The sequence below is a fragment of the Talpa europaea genome, assembly GCF_964194135.1.
Source record: "Talpa europaea genome assembly, chromosome: 5".
Lineage (NCBI taxonomy): Eukaryota > Metazoa > Chordata > Mammalia > Eulipotyphla > Talpidae > Talpa > Talpa europaea.
In genome coordinates, this window is record NC_140071.1 from 2939809 (window position 1) to 2960003 (window position 20195).

A 20195-nucleotide genomic window follows, 5' to 3' on the forward strand; every position below is an offset into this window, starting at 1 on the left:
GATAGCATTGGAAATGACATAACTGCTTGAATTAGCTCCACCGAGGTATCATTTAGAAACAATAACATTTACCGATTAAAATTCAGTGACCTTTAACAAACGTAAACACCTGTCAGGACCACCTGTCTTGATAGAAACGTGCACTGGCAGACACATCCCCTCACAAACCTCTGCAGCGATTTCTTCTCCTGCCTAGAGACCGGCAACTATTAACTGGCACCCATTACTAACATTTTGTCTTCCATAAAGTGTTGCACAATGCGATAGTACAGAATATGTGATCTTTCCTATCTGGAGTGTTTTGCTTAGCATAATATGTTAGATTTATTCATTCTATTATCTGTACAAATGGTTTTGTTCTCTCTGTTTAGCATCCTATTTTCCATCATTAAGCACACTTTTGAGCTTCTGGGTTTTGGCCAGTAGGGATGAAGCTTCTCGAAACCTTGGGGTACAAAGCTTTCTGTAGACTTTTTCAACATTGCATTAGCCTTGGACAAACAACAATGAGCTGCTTTCCTAGGACTATGGTAAGTGTGTGGTTAACTTTCAAGAAAGTTTTTTCAGCATCTTATATTAGCAACAACAAAGCATGTTCTGCTAGATCCTCATCGATAAAGACTATGGCTCCCAGGTCAACAAGCAGGCCCCTTGAGCACCGCTCTGAGGGCCCCAGTTCCATCTCACCTCCCAACCAAACCACTATAAGGCTGCCAAGGACCTTTCGCCAGGAAAAACTGGACACCCCCTGGGGCATTTGGGAATACCAGCAAGCCCCCCTCAAACCAGCCTGGAGTTCTGACTTCTACAGAGGCCATTCTCCACCTGGAGGCCAAAAGCCGGCACACCCCAGACTGAGGTCTGCCTCCGGGTAGACAAGATGCCCCACCATACAGCTCTCCAGCACAGACTTGGGTTTGAAACTGCATCCGATTAAGCCATAGGAGCCGGGGCCTCTTATTCTGCTCCATCCACACTCACCCTATGACTCCCAGGTCGACAAGCAGGCCCCTTAGCTCAGCTCCAGGGCCCCAGTTAGACCTCACCTCCCTGCCGAACCAGGATTAGGCTGCGAAGGACCTTCCACCAGGAACAACCAGACACCCCCTGGGGATCCTGGGCCTCTAACTCAGATCCATCTGCACTCAGCCTGTGGCTCCCAGGGCGACAAGCAGGCTCCTTAGGACTGTTTCGTGGGTCCCAGTTCCACCTACTTCCCGGCAGAACCAGGATTAGGCTACTGAAGACCTTTCATCAGAAGAACCGGCCACCCCCTGGGGCACTTGGGTATACCAGCAGGCCCCCCTCGAATGCCTCTGGAGCTCCTACTTCCATGGAGGCCCCCACTCTAACCAGTTCCGACCTGGAGCCCAAGAGCCAGCACTCGATGGACAGGTGATGGTTGGTTGTCTTTAATTTTACATTAGCTTAAATCACTAGCCCATTTTTTAATTTCCATTATTTATTTATGTTTTTGTTCATACATGCAGGACATGAGACCTTTAGGAGATATGCCTCTGTAAATATTTTCCCATTGAAACTCACTCACTTTTCAATTTTCTCAGTGGTGTCTTTGAAGAGCAAATGTGTTTCATTTTGATGTGATCCACTTTATCAAAATTTATTTTCTGTACTTTCACACCTTAAGGAATCTTTGCCAAATGCAAGGCCTCAGAAACTTGTTCATATTTTTTCTTCTAGATGCTTTATCATTTTAACCCTTGACTTAGCTCTATGATCCATTTCAATTCAGTTTTGCTTACAGATACTCAATTTTTCCAGTACCATTGGTTGAAAGAACAATCATTTCCTCATTATATTACCAAGGACACTTTGTCGAAAATTAACTGAATATACCTGTGGGTCTATTTTTAATCTCTGCTTTCTGAGACCTTGATTTTTATGCTTATCTTGTGCAAACAACCCATTGTTTTGAATTTAGGAACTATAAATCTTCCAGTATAACTCTTGTGTCTCAAACCTGTTTTTCTGAATCCTGTGAATTTCCTTTGTTTTAAAACCAGTTTTTGGGCCTCCCTGGTGGTACAAAGGGTTAAGCATCACACTGTGAAGCAATCCACAGTCTCTGCAGCCCCAGTTCCATCCCCCGCTGGCCAGAGAGAAACCCACATGGCAAGGCAGACTTTTCCTGTCTCGCCTGCAGCTCCCCTCAGCAGGGTGTTTCAGTCAGTCTGCCTATTCTGTTCCCCACTCTGTCTCTGGTGAATCCTCTCACCCCCCCCCCATATCTGGCCTGTACCCCAGCTCTTGTATGCATAAATTAATAAATCTTTTTAAAAAACAACAACAGTTTTTAACCCACTCACCTGCCATAGACACTGAGGTTGTCTACATAACTGGCTGTCATAAACAGCGTTTCCATGAACACAGGTGTGCAGACATCCCTTCTCACCAGCATTGTTGCATTCTTGGGATAAATGCCCTTTAATGCTCACAATGCAGACACAACTATATTTGGATTGGATTGGTGTGAGTCACTAGATTACAATGCATATGCCATAGCTGAAGTGATACCTTAACAACACCGGATTTCTGATTTATGGGTATTTATCGCCATTTGTTTAAAATTCATCTAAATTTTCTTAGTAATATTTTATAGTTTTCAATGTTTGTTTCCTACACATGGTCAAATGCACCTTATTTTCTATGTATGATGCTGGTGAATTATAATTTAATTTCAACCACTCATTATTAGTTCACATTACATCACCATGCAATTTATTTTGGCCTATTCACTATGCATTCCAAAAGTATAAAAACTAATTTAATCATACTAATTGTTCTTAAATTTTTGAATAGGCTGCTTTATATATTTATATATATAAATATATATAAATATAAATATATATAAATATAATCTTGTTCACAAAGAAGAAGAGGAAGGAGGAGAGAGTGACGGGGAGAAGACAGCTTCAATATTTCCTTTCTAATCCATATGGCATTTGCTCATTATATTACTTTTACTGTATTAATTTCTATTATTACCTTTCTCAATGGCTAATACAATGATGACTAAATACAATGATGACTAAACATGCTTTGGAAACAGCATCAGACTTTCCCATTAAGTATCAGTTAGACCTAGATTCTTTAAGGAGACTGTGTCATGTTGTGGCAACACCTGTTACTCCCAGAGTTCATCATGAGCTTGTGTGACATTTTGTCAAATGGGGTTTCTATATCTGCTGAGATGAATTTCTCAAAAAAAGATTAGTCAGTTAATATATTGATCTACACCGACTGAATTTTCAAACTCCAATTTCATCCAATCATGTATTTACAGAATAAAACCCAATTGGATATGATGTATTACCCTTTTTTACAATTACTGGATTCAATTGTTAAACTGTTGCCAGGGATTTTGTAACTAAGTTTGTGAGCAATATTGGTCTGCAGTTTTAGATTTGGGAATGTTTTATTCAGTTTTGGTAAAAGACAAATGACTTTTTAATAAGCTAAGAAAAAGCTCCATTCTCTTCTACTCTGGAAGAGTGAAATGAACCATCATTTTTTCCTTAAATATCTGTTGAAATTCACTATTGAAGCCACCTGGGTCTGAAGTTTCCATTGTTGGATTATTGTTAACTATAAATTTGATTCCTTTAATGACTGTAGAATTACTCAGACATCTGTCTTCCCTAAAGTGAGCGTGGCTAGACTACATCTCCAAAGTGCTTTTCTACTTCAACTTAGTTGCCAAATTATTGGCATAAAACTGTTCATTTTTTCTGTTACTATGTTCTTACTTCTGTAGGTTCTATTGTGATGGATCCTCATTTGTTCTTAACATCAATAAACATGTCTCTCTTACTCCAAATCAGTCTGGTTAGAGGCTTATTGATATTATTGGTCTCGTGAAAGAATGTCGTTTTTGCTTCATTGATCTACATTAGTTTCTTTTTTTCCACTTAGAGGATGTATTCTCTTATCTTCATGTTTTTCTTCCTTTTATTTACCATAGATTTGATCTACTTTACATTCTGTTTTTACTCCTTCCATCTGAAATCATTGGTATCAGATCTTTCTCAATCCCTAGTATAATAAAGTAATGTTAAAACATCTGAGGAGGTGTGAACCTATTCTTCTGAATCATATACAGTGATGTAAACCAATGTTACCACAGATAGAAGGATACAGATAGATAGATATAGACAGACAGTATAAAATTCCCCTTGAACTCTACATTAACTGCATACCACTAAGTCATATAAGGTGTGATTTTAATGTCATTTAGATCAAGGTATTTTAGGATTTCCCTTTTGTATTTGCTCTTTGGCCTATGAGCCATTTAGCATCATGCTGCTTAATGTCCAAAATGATTTTCCAAATGTCATTCCATTATTGATGTCCAGACTGTTCTGGATGTGCTCACAGATCAATCAGACATGATTCAGAGCTGCTCAGGGAGCTGGCACTTGTCCTGCGCTGCTGTGCCTGCAGCGCCATCACTGCGCTCCCCCTGAACATGTCTCCCAGTGAACCGAGGTAATCACAGAGCTTGTCCCGTTCACATCACTCTCTAAGTAATCACAGACCTGCTCTGTCCTCTGCCTCCTGCCCATTGTCAGAAAACTGCGATTTCTAATCATTTAGTCTGATTTTGTGTTTGAAGCAGGAGGTAAATCAGCCCCTCTTTTCCATCATGGTCAGATGGTAAAGTCCCTTATATGATTTTTCAACTTAAAATTTAAAACCCACGTATGCACTACATCCTGGTGAAATAAGAGACACATAAAATGGAAGCTCTTTGACAATCTGTGTTCAGTTTCCAAAACCAGTACCAGATGATGTGCATCAGATGATGTGTATGATTAAAACTCAGCCACAAAAGAGGAATATACACACACATACATATTCTGCTTTGCTTTGACTTTGTGTCCCCAGAACTAATGAATTTGGGTTTGGACTCATAGTTTCTGTTCCACCACTGTGAAGTAGGGGATTTATGATTTTAAATGCTCAAGTTTTATTTTTGCAGAGATACTTTTTTTTTTTTACCAGGGCTGACCCTTTGGAATTAAGAAATAAAACCTTTCAAATAAAATCTACAGTGGAATGAATTTTGCTTTATATCAACCTACCCCATTTTTTTAAATTCATCAAAGGCTTACATCTGATTTAGAACATCCATGCAAAATTTCCCCTTTAACTCCTAAATGAGAATTTCTTAACAAATCTTTGCATTATACAAAAATCCTGAAGACCAAATATTCAGAGTTCTTGCTCACATTATCTCTGTTAGTTCCTCAAAGCACTGTGCCCGATAGGGCTTTCAAAAAATTGCTGGTAGTTAGGAGTAGCATGTAATGACATTTAAGCACAAAGTCAGCTACTTTTAATATTGGACATAATGACATATGACACTGTAGGTCTTTATACTTATACACACACACACACACACACACACACACACTCATGTGCACACACACAGTCATGCCCCCTATGCAATAACCCTACAAAGGCAGCTTCATCGTTCTTTTTTTTTTAAGTGTGAATGGAGGCACAGACTTATTGAGTAAGTTGCCCAAGTTCACAATTTCCACAAACCCAAGGCCCTGACTCCCGAAGCTACTGCTCTTTCTACTCCTCAACAACTGGAGATAAGACCTTAGCTAAAGAGGCAGATCATCTCCTCAGATTTCCCCTTTTATGTGCACTGACCTCACCCCTACTCTCTCTTGAAGATAGGCAATTCTTTCTTTGCCCACCAGCCAAGGGAGAGTTCCATTCAAACCACCACGCAGGTGCCACGTTGACCTGAAGTATCGCAGAGATTCTCCTGCTGGCCGGGTGGACCCCAGACCAGGATCAAAGACTCTGGGTCTCTTCAGTGTCCTCATACATCCATCCATGCTGGTTACTACTGACCTGCTTGCCTGTGTTCAGAGCCAAATTTTCAGCACCTGAGGCCCCTGTGAAGGGAGTATTTTCTTCACTTGGTTTCCAAGATCTCTCTGAACGTCCCTTCTCCATCTTCTTTGCTGTCTTGTTTCTCCAAACTCTGTGTACTGAGCTGCTCCTGGGCTCACTCCGTGAACTTCCTTTCTTTCCTACCTACACACTTTCTCCCAGAGATCCTGTCCAGTCTCATGGTTTCAGATGGTCTATGCTGATCTTCCCAAATGTCTCCTTCCAGCCAACGTATCTCCTAGAACTTACATGTGCACCTGGCCACTCAAATGTCTACCTGGATGCCAAGGAAGCCCTCCTGCTCAACATGCACACACTGAGCTCCTGACATGCCCTCCAGCATGGCTCTCCTGCGAGCTCCCTCATCCAGTAAATAGCACCTCCGCCTTCCAATTCATCAAATCAAAAGTCTTGGAGTCATCCTTGCCTTTCTCTCACAGCACATTTGAAAGGAAATGCTGGGACCGTGGCTTCCAAAATAGGCTCTACCCAGAATCTGATGAGCACTTGCAGTGTCCACACTAACACCCTCCCTCAGCCACGACCTCTCCAGCCTAAGTTACTCGCAGCCCCAAAGGGTCGCCCTGCCCTGCACCCCATCCACCACCAGCAATCCAGTCTTTTCTCACTCAGCACAGCAGCCAGGCAGTCCTTTTAAATGGTGTTTAATCACATCATTCCTCTACTCAACATCTTCCAGAAGTTTCCCATGTCACTCAAAGAAAAGCCATTATTCTCACAGGCCCTACAGGACCAGCCCCGCCGACCTTCCAATCTTGCCTCTGTCACTCTCCCCAGAGGTCCACTCCGTCCTGGCCATCCTGGCCTCCCTGCTGCTCCTTAAACCTTTAAGTCTGCTCCTGCCTCAGGGCCTTTGCACTTGTTTTTCCTCTGCCTAAAACACTTTCCAAGGTTGTCTCCATGATCTGCCCCCTCCTTCCTTTAAACCTTCTTTGAAATGACTCATGATCCAGGCAGAAATAAAGAAACCATCCCAGGTGCTCCAACTGAGACATTTTAATGTAGGGAATTGGTTGTAAAGGTAATGTAAGAACTAAAGAGGCCAAAGAATAGGCTTGAAGCCAGATGGAAGAGAACATGATGCAGGTTGAGGAGACCAAGCTGTTAAAAGGTGGGCAGGAGCCACATAACCTGTCCATTTACAGGATGTATCCTCTGATCTTCATGTTTTCCTTCCTTTTTTTACTGTAGATTTGATGCACTTTTCATTCTGCTTTTACCCCATCTACCAGGGACCCAGACTCCATCCGGACGGAACTGCCCAAGACACCACCTGAGCCCAGCTGGGGAGTCTGCTGGCACCGCCCTCCTCAGCCCTGCTGGAGCCATAGCCATGATCTATGCTCCAGCTTCCTGGGCGCCTGCCCATGGCTCCCTTTCCTGGCCTCCAGGAGCGCTGGGCACCAGGGCCAGGACACTGGTCAGGGCAGAAGCAGCAGGGCCAAGCGTGGGGCAGGAGGCAGCGGGTCCAGGGTGGGCACTCCCGGTGATTAAAAACTGCCAGACCCCCCTCGACAAAACCCATCCCTGCCAGACATTGTCCCTCTGCCCTTGCCACTGTGTGATCCATCCCGCACTGTATCATTTTTTTATGATCCATAGCCCCTAACAGAATGGAATGGATTTCTACCTCTTTGTTATTGGGGTAACCCCAGCCGCTGAAATCATCGCTGGCACGTCACATGAGCTCAGTAATAACTGACTGAATAATGAATGAGCGCCACCTCTCCAGTTGATGTCCAGACTTGCCGGAGCTGAAATGTTCTCCCGCTGAAGCCGGGGAGCCCAGTGGCACAACAGGGAAAACCACAAGGAGGGCGGTGGACCAGCCCCTCGCCCTCCGGTTCGGGCCTCCCGCGCCACCTCACCTCACCGAGGGGCATCCACCGCGCATCACACCTGCCGGCAGGTGCTGTCAAGGCGGAGGGCCACGGCGCTCTGCCCGGCTCCGGTGACTCCGGGCCTGGGGGCGTCTGCTCTCCCCGACGTGGGCGCAAGGCCCGCTGCCTGGTCCGTGGGAACACGCCTGCCGGGGCAAGCACTGGGGGGCGCCCGTTCCCGCGAGGGCAACTGGCAAGCAAGAGCGACAGTACCCAGCAGGGCCCCAGCCAGAGTCTGCTTCTGCCCTTCCTCCCTCAGCGCTGAGAAAAGCCTCAGGGCCTCAAAAGTCGTGGGCTGACTGAATTCACGGCCAAGCTGACTAGGGTGTCAGAACCTTGAAGAAGCAGTTCCCTCGGGGTGTGGAAAACAGAAAGCAACAGCCCTCGCTGAAGAGGGGGTGACGCTGTCTCTCCAGGGACCATAAACTACCGCCCTCAAGGTCAGAGGCCGGAGGACACAGACGCGCGGGACGCTCATGGACTGAGCTGCGTTCACCCTCCACGGAAACCCAGCTCTTCCTTCACACACAAGACCAGGCTAAGGTCCGAGCTACCTCCTGTGCAAGAAATGAACGATTCCCCATTTAATGCTTAGAAAGACTATAATACACTTAAAGATAAATAAAATACAATAACATACCATCTGAGGCCAAATGAAATGACTGTTTTAAATCAGAATCCTGTCAAAAACTTTCCAAAATCGTATTTCCAGTTCGAATGTGATCCCATGGAACCACTTTACTTATAAAGTATTCATCCCTTTGAAGACTGCATCCACCCAATCTTAAAATAATAAAAATGATTTCTCCACGGAGACACATCAATAAAGAACATTGAAATTTTATCTTATGTTAAAACACAGATATTCCATCTTAAAAATTTTTTATGAGTGGCCTAGACCATGAAAGTAATAGTTATTGATAATTCACAAAATTCAAAAGATCATTTTCATCAGAACCTAATAATTGTTTATTAAAAAACCAGACAACAGGCCCCTCTCAGCTCCTGTCTTTAAAGATCAATAACAAGGGAAAAGCACAATGTAGATACTGGAAGCAGCTCATTGGATTTTACACTGTTTTCCCTCTGACACTGCTGTGCTCTCATGAATAATCATCACGTAACTTCATTCAAGAGTTAAAAAGTTTAGTATTTTTCAATATTCCACTTTTCAGAGAGCGAACTAGCAACAGGCTTCAAAATTTTAAAACTATCTCCAAATGCAGCGTTAATGTAGAATCAGGCAGTTGCTTCACTTGCAAATAGATTCAAATATTTTTCCTGTGTGATTTTGCCCTTCGATTACATAAAACATTCAGTCAGCCCCAGTCTAGTCACAAAAGGCAAATTTTCTATGGAACAATGGACTTTTAAGAATCCATAACTACTCTTTCCTGCCCAAGTAAAATCGCAAGAGGGTAATTCATTTCCTGTTATGAAACCAGAGAGAAACTGCTTTATGTAAACTTCAGTTTTTACAAAGAAAAGGGTTGCGTTCAAGACAGTTTCCAACAATTACCAGTGCCTTTCTACACTTTAATCAGATTCATAGGAAAATATTAAAACTAAACATTAAAATGAATTTCATGCAATCTATTTTTAATTAAAATAAATTTTCCTAATTCCTCCATGGGGAAGTAGGCCACTGTTATGCAATCGCACACATGTATGATTTATTAAGGTCAAATGACAAATCTGAGACTCGATGAACAGGCAGAAATACCAAAAGCAATTTTAATCAGGGTTATGTATGCAGAGACTCTGAAATCTTACAGGGACGCTAAAATGGTCTGCTACAGCCCCTTCTGCAGTGTGGGAGCTCGGGATCCTAGAGAAGAGATGAAACCCAGCCAGGGCCTGGGCTTCTAGGGGCATCAGACACCAGACAATCAAAATCCAGCAAGAACAAGGAGCTGTGAGGGCGGGCAGGGAGCCCGGCCAGGCATGGGAGTGCAGAGCTGTGGGTCGCTCATGGGCTTGTGGGACTCGCTTGGAGAAGTGGGACTTGCAACAAGTGATGGTCTACATGGAGACACGGACAGTGCACGGAGCCTTGGGGTGTGCATGGAGCCTGGGACGAGCCACAGGATCCAGGTGGAGCCCCTGGAAGCAGTGAGCACTCATGGGGCTGGGGGACACCTTTGGAGGCATGGGCACAGAAATGATGCCCTTGGCTGCCTCCCAGGGTCCCCATCCTTGAGCTCCTAAAGTCACAGTTCACCATGCCTGGGAGGTGACTGAGGCTGCCCAGACTCTGCCAAAGCTGGCAGGTGAGAGTCAAGGAGCAGGCAGGACGTCAGGGTAGGAGGCAGGCGGCCGGGCAACAGCAGATGCCTGCAGAGAGCGCTGGGGTCTGTCAGCAGTGGAAAGGGGCTGGCGCCTCCAGAAAGTTCCCATGAAGAAGAGGCAAGAGAGAGTTTCAAGACATGTCAACTGTCCTTGTCATCACTTCTGACAAATAGATGCTTAGAACGCAATGTGAGGTCAGTACACGATTGGGAAGAAAAATCTAGCATCTGTGCAAAATGCTCACACAGCTGTGGCGTGAGAAGAGAACCCGAGGTTAAAACCCTGCATTGGGGGCCTCCCCTGGTGGCTCAGCGGTGGAGCGCTGGGCTGCAAAACTGCCCGCAGCCTCTGCAGCGCTGGTTCCATCCCCGGCCGCCAGCGAGGGTCTCACATGGTGCGCAGACCTCTCCTGCCGTGCCCCCTACTCCCCTCAGCAGTCTACTTCGTCAGTCCGCCTGTTCTGCTCCCCGCTCTGGCTCTGGTGAATTCTCTCACCCTCCCGCGCTTCTGACTGTACCCAGTGCTTATATAAATAAATAAATAAATCTTTAAAACATTAAAAAATAAATCAATAAATAAAATCCTGCATTGGGCCCTTTCGGTCAAGGTTGTTTTGACGAACTATGGTTTCCCTGGGGGTAGGGGCAGCTATTGCACACGAGGGCCAAGGGCCATTCCCAGCCCAAGTGCAGGGACAGCCCTGCTGGGACCCATTTCCTCTCCTCATGCCTTAGCCAAGATCTGTGTCCAGTGGCGCTAACCCTCCAGGCAGGTCCACAGCTCTCCTCTGATCTCCAAGCCTTCCTCAGGCCTATCAGAGTGTCCTCAGGGAAGAAGTTACCAAGGGTTTAGAGGTCTCGCTCGCAGGACCTGAGAGTGGGTGAATGGTCCCCTGCCTGAATCTGCAGACAGGACTCGCCCGAGGCACCAGAACACAGTTCACACTCCAGATTAGTTGCGGAGGGAGACTCCGGGGAAAGACAGCCAGAGCGTGGAATGCCTCCACCCACAGGGTCTCCCCTGTGCATAACTCCCCCAAAACCAGTTCCTACAACAGGAGCTTGCTCGCTCCACAGCAAGCATGCTGGGTAAACCTTAATCAATAAACAAACAAAGGCAGAATAGGGCACTATCGCCTTACGTGGACATTAAACATTTAAAACTCATTTCAGAGATGGTGTGAGGCACAGTGAGCACGCTGGGAAACACGCTGTCATGCAGGGGAGCTGGTTTTTTCTCTCTTTATGGAGCAGACATTTAAGCAAATGACAAGGGCATGACGTGAATGGAGCCGCAGTAATGGGTCAGGGTGTTTTCCTGGGCAATGCGCACTCAGGGATAAATATTCCAGAAGGTGCAGTCAAGGGAGTAACCTTGCAAACACAGCAAGCTGTGCCAGCATGTTGAGCGATGAACTCACTAACAGAAGAGGAGCCGCAGCGGCAAATATTTTACCAAAGCTGGGGAAAAAACCACCCGCCAGCATCTTCTGCCCAGCCAGGTACCCTGAATCACAGCTTCCATAAAACCTTTGTTCTGCGCTGACATTACCGGGACATCAGATCCAGCGCATTAATAGCCTCTCGTGCAAGGGTCTCCAGAGTCTAAGACTATTAGGCAATTTTTAATGTTCCCAGAAATCAAGATTTTAAAAGTCAAGATTCCTCATCGTGCCTTAATTTTTCCCTGATCAGTGTTTCATCCTACTCTTTCCAACTTTCTTGGAGAGGCCTGCCCAGGGGTAGCAGAGGCTGTCTGGTCAGTGTAACCTGAGCCCTTTAGGGTCTGACTGAGCTCCTGACAGCCAGGAACCTCTGTGCTGTGCTTTTGATCCCTGGTCTCCTGCCTTTTTTGGAGAAACACTTCCCCCTTCCCTGCTCCCTGACAGCCCCCGGACCCCTGGCCTGTGGCCAGGCCCCTTCTCAGCCAAGATGGACGATCTCAGAACCCCCTCCCCTTCCTGCCACCCACCCACCACCTTTCCTGGGTGCCCTCCCCCCACTCTGGGTGCCCTGGAGGTGGGCCTGCTTCCTGGAAGCTAATCCCCCACCTGTGCTCCATATCCTCTCCCCTCCCACAGCCCTGGGCAGCCCGAACAATGCTCTCCCCTCTCTCCCTCCTCGTCCTTCTCCTTCCCCGCCAGCTCCTTCCCATCCACATGTAGGGATGATGCTGGATTGTTCTCTGAAAAGCTGTCCTGGGTCCTCACGTCCCTGCTGGCAGGGAAGTGCACTTGTTTCTCCACCTCATTTTCACCCCTCGGCCATCTAGTCCCTTCCCTCCGCCCCACCTGAAACTGCTGGGGTCAATTCCATTTACTATGGGTCCCATCGTGTCCCCCCAAAAGCTACGTGGACATCCTCAGCTCAGATACCTGTGAATGTGACCTTATTTGGAAATAGGGTCTTTGCAATGAAGATGCAGCCACACTGGAATAGTCTGGGCCCTAAATCCATTTCGACTGTTTGTCCTTGCACGAAACGGCACAGACACGCAGAAGGAAGGCCAGGCGGCAGGGCGGGGAGGGTGCATCTCCAAGGCAAGGACCCCAAGGGTTGTGACAACCCTCGGAAGCTAAGAAGAGGCAAAGCTTCTTTCTGCAGCGCCTTCAGGGAGAACATGGCACCTGCCAGAACCTGCTGCCCACACCGCTATGCTGAACCTCTAGCTCCCAGAAGTAGAGAAGACATGTGAGTTGTTGAAAGTCATTCAGTTTGTGGCATTTTACTTCAGCAGCACTAAGAGCCTGATACACGCAGAATTTCCAGGAGGGTGACCACCTTCATGGTTTCCCCAGAACCGGGGACTCTCTGTGCTAGACCAGGAGCATCCCGGGAGGGCAGGATGAGCCTGTCACTGCGGCTTCTGACAGCAGCTGCCTAGGGCGCTGCCTCATGGGACACGCTGAGGCCACCTCCTGTTGCAAGCTCTCCCCGCTCGCTCCCGCAAGGCCTCGCCTATAACTAGCTGATTCCGTTTGATGGTGGTGAGGAGCCCAGCAAGGCTGTCTGCACCCATGCCGCCACCCTGTCTCTCCTCCATACAGCCAAGATGTGGAATCACACACTGAGTGCCTCCTCCTGCCCTACGCACTGTGCCTCCTCAACGCTACCTCTTGCCGGTGTCTAGAATCACTCAGTTCTTTACATTTCTGCTGCCATCTCTCGTGCGTTCCTTTCTACTGCTCCCTTTGATGCCAGCGGCAGCCTGGAGGGGCCGCCATCTTGCTGCCCTCCAAGCTGAACCCATCCCGATAGTTGGGGAACTTTCCAGGCCATGAGTCACAGAACCCTCATTCACCACCTTTGTGTCCTCTGCCTGCACCATCCTCCGCAGGGACAGAAGCATCTCGTGACTCACTCAGGTGACACCTGCCAGGACCTGCTGTGTCGCCTTCCTCCCCTCGGGGCTGAAACTATTTCTCCTTTTTCCTCCCCACCTCATCTTTGCGAGTTTCATAGACACCTTTCACCCACCCCCTGGGCCCCAGCTCCAGCACTGCCTTGCCTTCCTCAACCCTCTCCTACAGCCCAGGCTGCTCCTGAGGCACCCAGCAACACCCGGTAGGACTCTTCGAGAATGTTGGTGTAAAATCTTAAAGTACCAAAAACCCTTACTAGGGAAGGCCTTTTCTGTCTGTATCTCCTCCACCTTTGGCACAGACCCTCCTCACCGTGGGCACCTATTAGATGTTTGGTGAGTGTTCATCCAAATTTAAAATATTCAAATTGAAAATATGCTGAGATGTCATTTGGGAGCTCTGAGATTGGCTCAGCTCCCGAAGCCTGACCACGCATCCTGCTAGAGAGGCTGGGGTCACAGGGACTTGCATCCAGAGCCACGAGGACACAAAGGCTCAACCCCACAAAAGGGAAGCAGGCACCACAGAAGCTTCCGGCCATCCCAAGGACTCTCCCCCAGCACAACGGCAGCCTCGCAAAACTACTGAAAGGTGCGACTCATCGTAACACTATCTGTGATGGCAGACGATGGGAATGACCCCAACCACCCCAGAAGGGTAGAGGGGTGGCCTTGGCTCCTCGGGAGAGCAATGTGGCCAGAAACCTCAAGGTCTAGGGAGAAGACTCCAGAGAACATCACAACCTCAAAACGAGCTAGCCAGGGAACGGCCTGCATATTCGACAACCTTTATCTAAGAAAGGAGGGCATGAACATACACGCACATGTATGCATATCTCGGTCTATATCAGAAAGGAGCACACTTCATTCAATACAAGTCAAAGGTTAGCTCAACGCGGATGGGAGAAGGGGGAGCAGATAGCAAGGGACGAAAGCAATTTCTCTGCACACCCCTTTTTATTCATTTGACTTTGAAACACTGTATAATGGTATAATGCAAATTTTAAAATCTCTAAAACTCAAAAGTAAAATGAAACAAAAGAAATCAACTGGGTTTTGTGTTGCTAGCATAATCACATAAAAAGAAGTGACATCAAAGAGCAGTCATTTTGCTTTAATTTCCCAATAAAATATATATTCTAGGGCTACGAGACAAGGAAAATCATCTTGAGGGGTTTTCGATGGTGGAAAGTGACTGGAGTTGCATGAAATGGATATTCTGAAATGATTGTGTCTTTCAGGAAAGGACGAAGGAATTCTCATGTCCTGAGGATTCTGCATGTGGAAGAAAAATACATAGGTCTAAGACGGTGGGGGGAGTGTTAAGAAAGACGCCAGAGTTCCGGAGATGCCCCGAAGTATCTGGAGGAACTCAGAGAACAGATTTAAAAATGCTTTTCTTCGTTCTGTCTGCAAAGACCTAGCTGGGAGAACCCCACTGTCAGCTCCGTTAAAGACGGTTAATTCTCAGAGTCTACAATTGGAAATAGGTAGAGGAGTCAGGGGCATCTTGCCCTCCCGGGAGTCAGCACACACCAAGACAGCTGGCACCGTGGCAAAGCCTTGGAGGCTCCCACCAGCCAGGAATGCGACCACCTCGCTCCTATGAGCAGCAATTGATTGAAATACATCAAGTATTTGCATTTAGGTACTAACAGTGGTCCTAGCAATCAAGGTAAGACTGAAACACAAAAATCAAACAGAGCATCTTATTTGTCGCTTTTGGATAGTGTTAGAACCAACTAACCATTTCCTAACAAAAATAAAAACTAGTAGATGGGAGGGAAGAATCTTCAAATAGCGGATGAGGAACAGTTCCTTGATATATAAACATTCTAGCCATTAAAGGAAGAGAGGAAAATAAAATAGAGAACCCCAGGCCAGCACCCACACAGGAATCGGGGGTGCGGGCAGGGATCAGCAGCGCCCTGTCTCTGAAAGGTAGAACACGGTCCTGCCCGTGAGACGCAGTGACGAAAGGATTCATCCAGGACCTCAAGAGCCTCTCTATAGCGCGAGGAAGGGCCAGGAAAGCTCAGGACAGAAGAACATTCGAAAGACACCAGTGGGAACCTCTCAAAAATCCAGACTACCAGAAACTCGACAGCATCAAGAACTCAGGATTCCTTTAAAACCCAGTTTGCAAGATGAAGAACAACAGAACAGTGAAAGATGAGCAAGAGCGAAAAGGAAGGCAACCAATCACACGTCTGCAGCTCCCTTTAGCTCCGGACTTAGTGTTTACAAGAACAGCCTCAGAGTCTAGGCAACTAAAGGGTCTCGAAATACTCTCTAGACATGGATTTTAGGAAGCTGCTTTGTTTATTTGCTTGGTGTGATAATGGTATTGCGGATCCTTATCTGTGACAGTAGTCATGAACACAAATATGACAGATAAAAATTATATGGTTTCCTGTGTTTTCTTCCAAGTAATGCATTGGCTATGGTGGCGCGGGGGTGGGGATTGAGTGATAAAAGATGAGTTGTGAATTAATAAAAGTGAGGACGGAGTGTCCCTTAGACTAATTTACTTCTGTTTATAAAGGTTTTCATGATACAGAGTTGAAAAAGTAATAAAACATAAAAGTTTCTATGGAAAGAATTATTAAAATACAAGGTCTGATTGATTTTACGTAGCTTGGTAATGTAAGTGTAGGTCCCTTGAAGACAGAGACACATTTATTTGCCCTCTGAATGCTCACAGTGCCTGGGGTGGGAAGAACCCAAATAACTAGATGAATGAATGACTAGTGGAGGGACAGACATTCTCGTGGGCTAATCCTGCAGATCCACGAGGCAGCTGAGACACTAAACCAACTCTGTCCACCATGCAAGGCCAGACGCAAAGAGTAAGTTCTCTGTGAAGACCAAGGCTTTGCTGGGAAATGCCAAAGTGGAGACTTTTTGGTTTCGTATAATTGATTTTGTTGTTATTTCTGTGGGTTCCACTTTCATTCCCCGCTTTTCGCGCCTGGGGACGGCAGCCCCGGCTCAGGAAGGTGGGATTTTCTATTCCTGAGGACTCTGATCTTGGATTCTTCTTGACAGAGGGATCCGTTTCTGGGTATGAAATTCTTGGATGGAGGAGTTTGCGTTCTTGCTCTTATTTTAAAGAGGGTCTCGAGCAAGGAGCCGCTGAGCAACAAGCAACGAGCAGGGCAGCGCCCCCTCCTTGACCACAGCCACCCCCGCCGCCCGCCCCTCACCTTTGTAGGAAACGACCGGGTGCTCCGCGCGCTGGCACTGGGACGCGTCGGGGGCCGGCTGGGCGAGGCCCCAGCACCCCAGGCTGCAGAAGAGCCACGCCAGGAGGCAGGGCCCCTTCATGGCGGCGCAGGCTGGGACTCGGGCTGGTCTTCTAAGCAGAGGCTCGTCTTCCGGTCATGTGGGGAAAGTGCCTGGAACACACTGAAGAGAACACTCAAGTGAGCAGGCGCTCAGCTGTGCTTTTGATGAAGGCTGTCACTCACATAAAAATAAAAGTAAGAGGCTTAGATAACACCCCTTTTCTCGGTGACATTTCAGGTGCGTGCATGTGTGTTCACCTCCATAGAGACCTCTTTAGCCCCAAAATTTTAAGCAATCACCCATTGATTAGAGAAGTTTCCCCATTAGTCTCTACCAAGTCACACCTAAAGAATGAGGCTTGAGGGCCTCCCCGGTGGTGCAGTGGTTGAGCTCTGGGTTGCGAAGCTGCCCGCGGCGTCTGCGGCGCCGGTTCGATCCCCGGCTGCTCCCCGGCCACCGGAGGAGGGTCCCGCATGGCGCGCAGACCTCTCCTGCCGCCCGCTGCTCCCCTCAGCAGTGTACTTCAGTCCTTCTGCCTGCTCTGCTCCCCGCTCTGGCTCTGGTGAATTCTCTCACCCTCCCGCGCTTCTGACTGTACCCAGTGCTTGGATAAACAAACAAACAAATAAATAAATAAAATAAATGAATAAAATACATGCCTCTTAAAAAAAAAAAAAGAATGAGGCTTGAGAGTTACAGCTACGGATTGGTTTTGCCTCGACCCATCGTCTTGTCCATCATCAAACACAGACTTTATCTAGAAACGCGAGGGGTCCCGGTCTTGTGTTAACATCCTAAACACACTGCTCAGTAGGGCGCGGTCACTGTCTTTCACGAACAAACCAAATAATGTGATGCAGTCCAACTCTTAAAAATTGTCCATATTCCGTGAATTTGTCCTTCGAAATGCACAGGTGACTTGCCTGCAAAATTTCTGTCTAGAGGTCAAATGTGAATCAGACAAAGCCACGCTGGGCACCTACTAGGTGGAACGAAACTACTGTGCTGGGACCTATGAGATTTTCAAGATTATGAATAATTTAAGAAATCAATACATTTTAAATAAGATAGACTTGTAAAAATAACTATAATGCAAGCTGTTAGAAACCGTAAAAAGCAGCAGGAGAGGCGCGGGGCTCGGAGAGAACAGCGCTGTTTCAAGGGAACAGGACGGGCCCGCAGCCGAGCTCCTCTCTGCGTTCAGCCCTGGAGGACAAAGAGGATTTTAAGGACGGACGGCGGTTCCTGGAAGCGCATTCCAGCCCAGGGCAGGGGACCAGAAGACGGGCTGGCCGGGCCTGAGGAAGGCGCCGGCAACCGTTCACTGCACTCGGCCCAGACCCCGGGGGCCGTAACAGGAGCAGCTCAGGGAGCAGGTGGGTTGAGATTTGGGGACAAACTAGACAAAGGCCCGACATCTCTGTGTTAGGCGACAGGCTACTGTATCCGATTATCAGAGGAAACATATCCACGACTGTTCTCAGCACGGCACACACAGGACGCTGGGCGGTGGGCGCACAGGGGTGGAGAAGCCCATTTGATGTGCCAGGGAGTGTTCAGAAGAGACGTAAGTGAAGGGGAGACTTCAGGCAGTGACAGCGGGACTAGAAATTCAGCCCATCAATACAATCACGTAAGGGAGATATGGCTGCTGAAAGGCCTCCCTTTGGAAGGCGGGTCTATGCCCCTCTCTCCAGCAGAGTTGCCGGGTGACAGCGCGGCTCTCCCAGAAACAACAGCAGCGATGGGCAGTGGTTTCCAAGCCCAGACCTGCATCCTCTCTCTCAGGACGAGTTCCCGGGCACTGAGACACCAGGTCGGAAGGGTGACACCTCGGGACAGCCATGTCAGAGACGCCATGGGGGTCCTCCTGGTGACATTTCCCACGAGTCCAGGCTGCCAGCTGTCCCTGCCCGGGCACCAGCTATGAGAACAAAGCTGAAATCCACTGGGTGACCAGTAAGTATCCTCAGAGCAGAGCAGGCGCCCAGAGGGCCCTCGCCCGATTCCTGCCCCCAGCGGACAGGCATCATAGCGTGGCCGTGACATAACAGACCGGCTATGGTGCAAGCCTGCCCAGTGGGGGAGCAGACAGCAAGGAGGCAAGGATGGACCCGAGGTCAACTACACAGAGACTTCAAGGACACTAACGTTGCTTATTCACGCGCAATAATCCACAGAAAAGTTCTGTTGAGACGAGAATATGAATATTTGCTTTTGTGCATGTTGGGCTTAAAACGATAATAGTGAACAAAGCAGCAGAGTGTTGAGAATCCAGCATCAGTGCTCAGAAGCAAAGAATTCAGAGACAGTGACAGTGCAGACTATCTGGAAGGATTAAGACCATGAGTTAAGTTTAAGATTCACCAGGGGAAAACACAGCTAAAGAGAAATGTTTGTTCAGATGTTGCCATTTAAAAAGTCACCACACAAAGATGACAGAGGGGGACAGAGAGGGAGTGTCAGCGTGGCCACGTGGGGCGCGTTAGGTCCAAGTTTAGGAAGAACACCTTTACACACAAGTCTGGCCACTGGCACCCCCCAGGCAGAGCCGTGACCACTAGCTTTGGTGGTCAGAGCCAATGACCAACCCGGGGGGACAGTTTCAGCAGAACAGGAGACAGATTCCAGGTAACAAGCAACCAAGATGGGGACAATGGAGCCAGAATGGGAGAGACCCCACAGCCCGTGAGTGGGAGGCGGCAGAGAAGATTCAGTGAAACCGATAAGCACTGAAAGGACGAAGTTAGGAACGATCCAGGGTGGAGAAAACATCATTCCCTGTGGCTTCCTGAAGAGAAATAATGAGTGGAGAAGCGATTGTAGGGGAGGTGTCGGATGGAAGCAGATCCAGAAGACACTGAGGTGGGGAGCCGTTAGGTGATGCAAGGAAGCCCATCTTTCTTGTCCTTCTGACCGGAGACGCAGACGCGAGACGTGGAATTTCATCACGCAGCATCTCCAGCGCAGGGCGAGAGGTGACTTACACGTAATTCAGTTCTGTTCTGACCAAGGAGATCTGCAGTGTCCTCACCCATCCAACTGGGGAAGGCTGCAGGGGGGTTAGCCCAACCTCACAGCACGACAAGTCAGCAGTGGGAAAAGTAACACGGGAAGCTAACGAGAGCAACGATAAGTCCTCGGTGAGAGCTGCTCCGAGGCAGACGTGACACCAGGCGCTCAGCGTGCCGGTCCCCAAGGGGGCCCAGAGCAGCAGTTCTGACTCAGGGACCCCCACAGAGAGGGTCCGAGAGATGGATGGGGACCACCCCGCCGAGCTCCCAGACCCAGCTCATGTCAACCAGGCGCCGAGAGCAAATTCTTGTCTTGCACATAGTTTTGCAAAGTGCCAGGCACCAGCCCCCATCAAACCTTCTGTCATCTGTGAAACGAGGACCCACTGCCACGTGGCATGACCACGCTTTA

At 47.8% G+C, this 20195-nt stretch overlaps 1 protein-coding gene across 1 annotated transcript in view; it reads right to left on the reverse strand.

Moving 5' to 3' along the window:
* The window catches only part of SEMA5A (semaphorin 5A), a gene marked incomplete at both ends in the record, with an annotated part of 211126 nt that extends 194318 nt beyond the window's left edge, over window positions 1-16808 (reverse strand). Inside the window, one exon of the mRNA XM_084233709.1 lies at window positions 16688-16808. Within this exon, the coding sequence (XP_084089835.1) occupies window positions 16688-16808 (121 nt within the window). The remainder of the gene's footprint in view (window positions 1-16687) is intronic.
* Between the last annotated feature and the right edge of the window lie 3387 nt (window positions 16809-20195).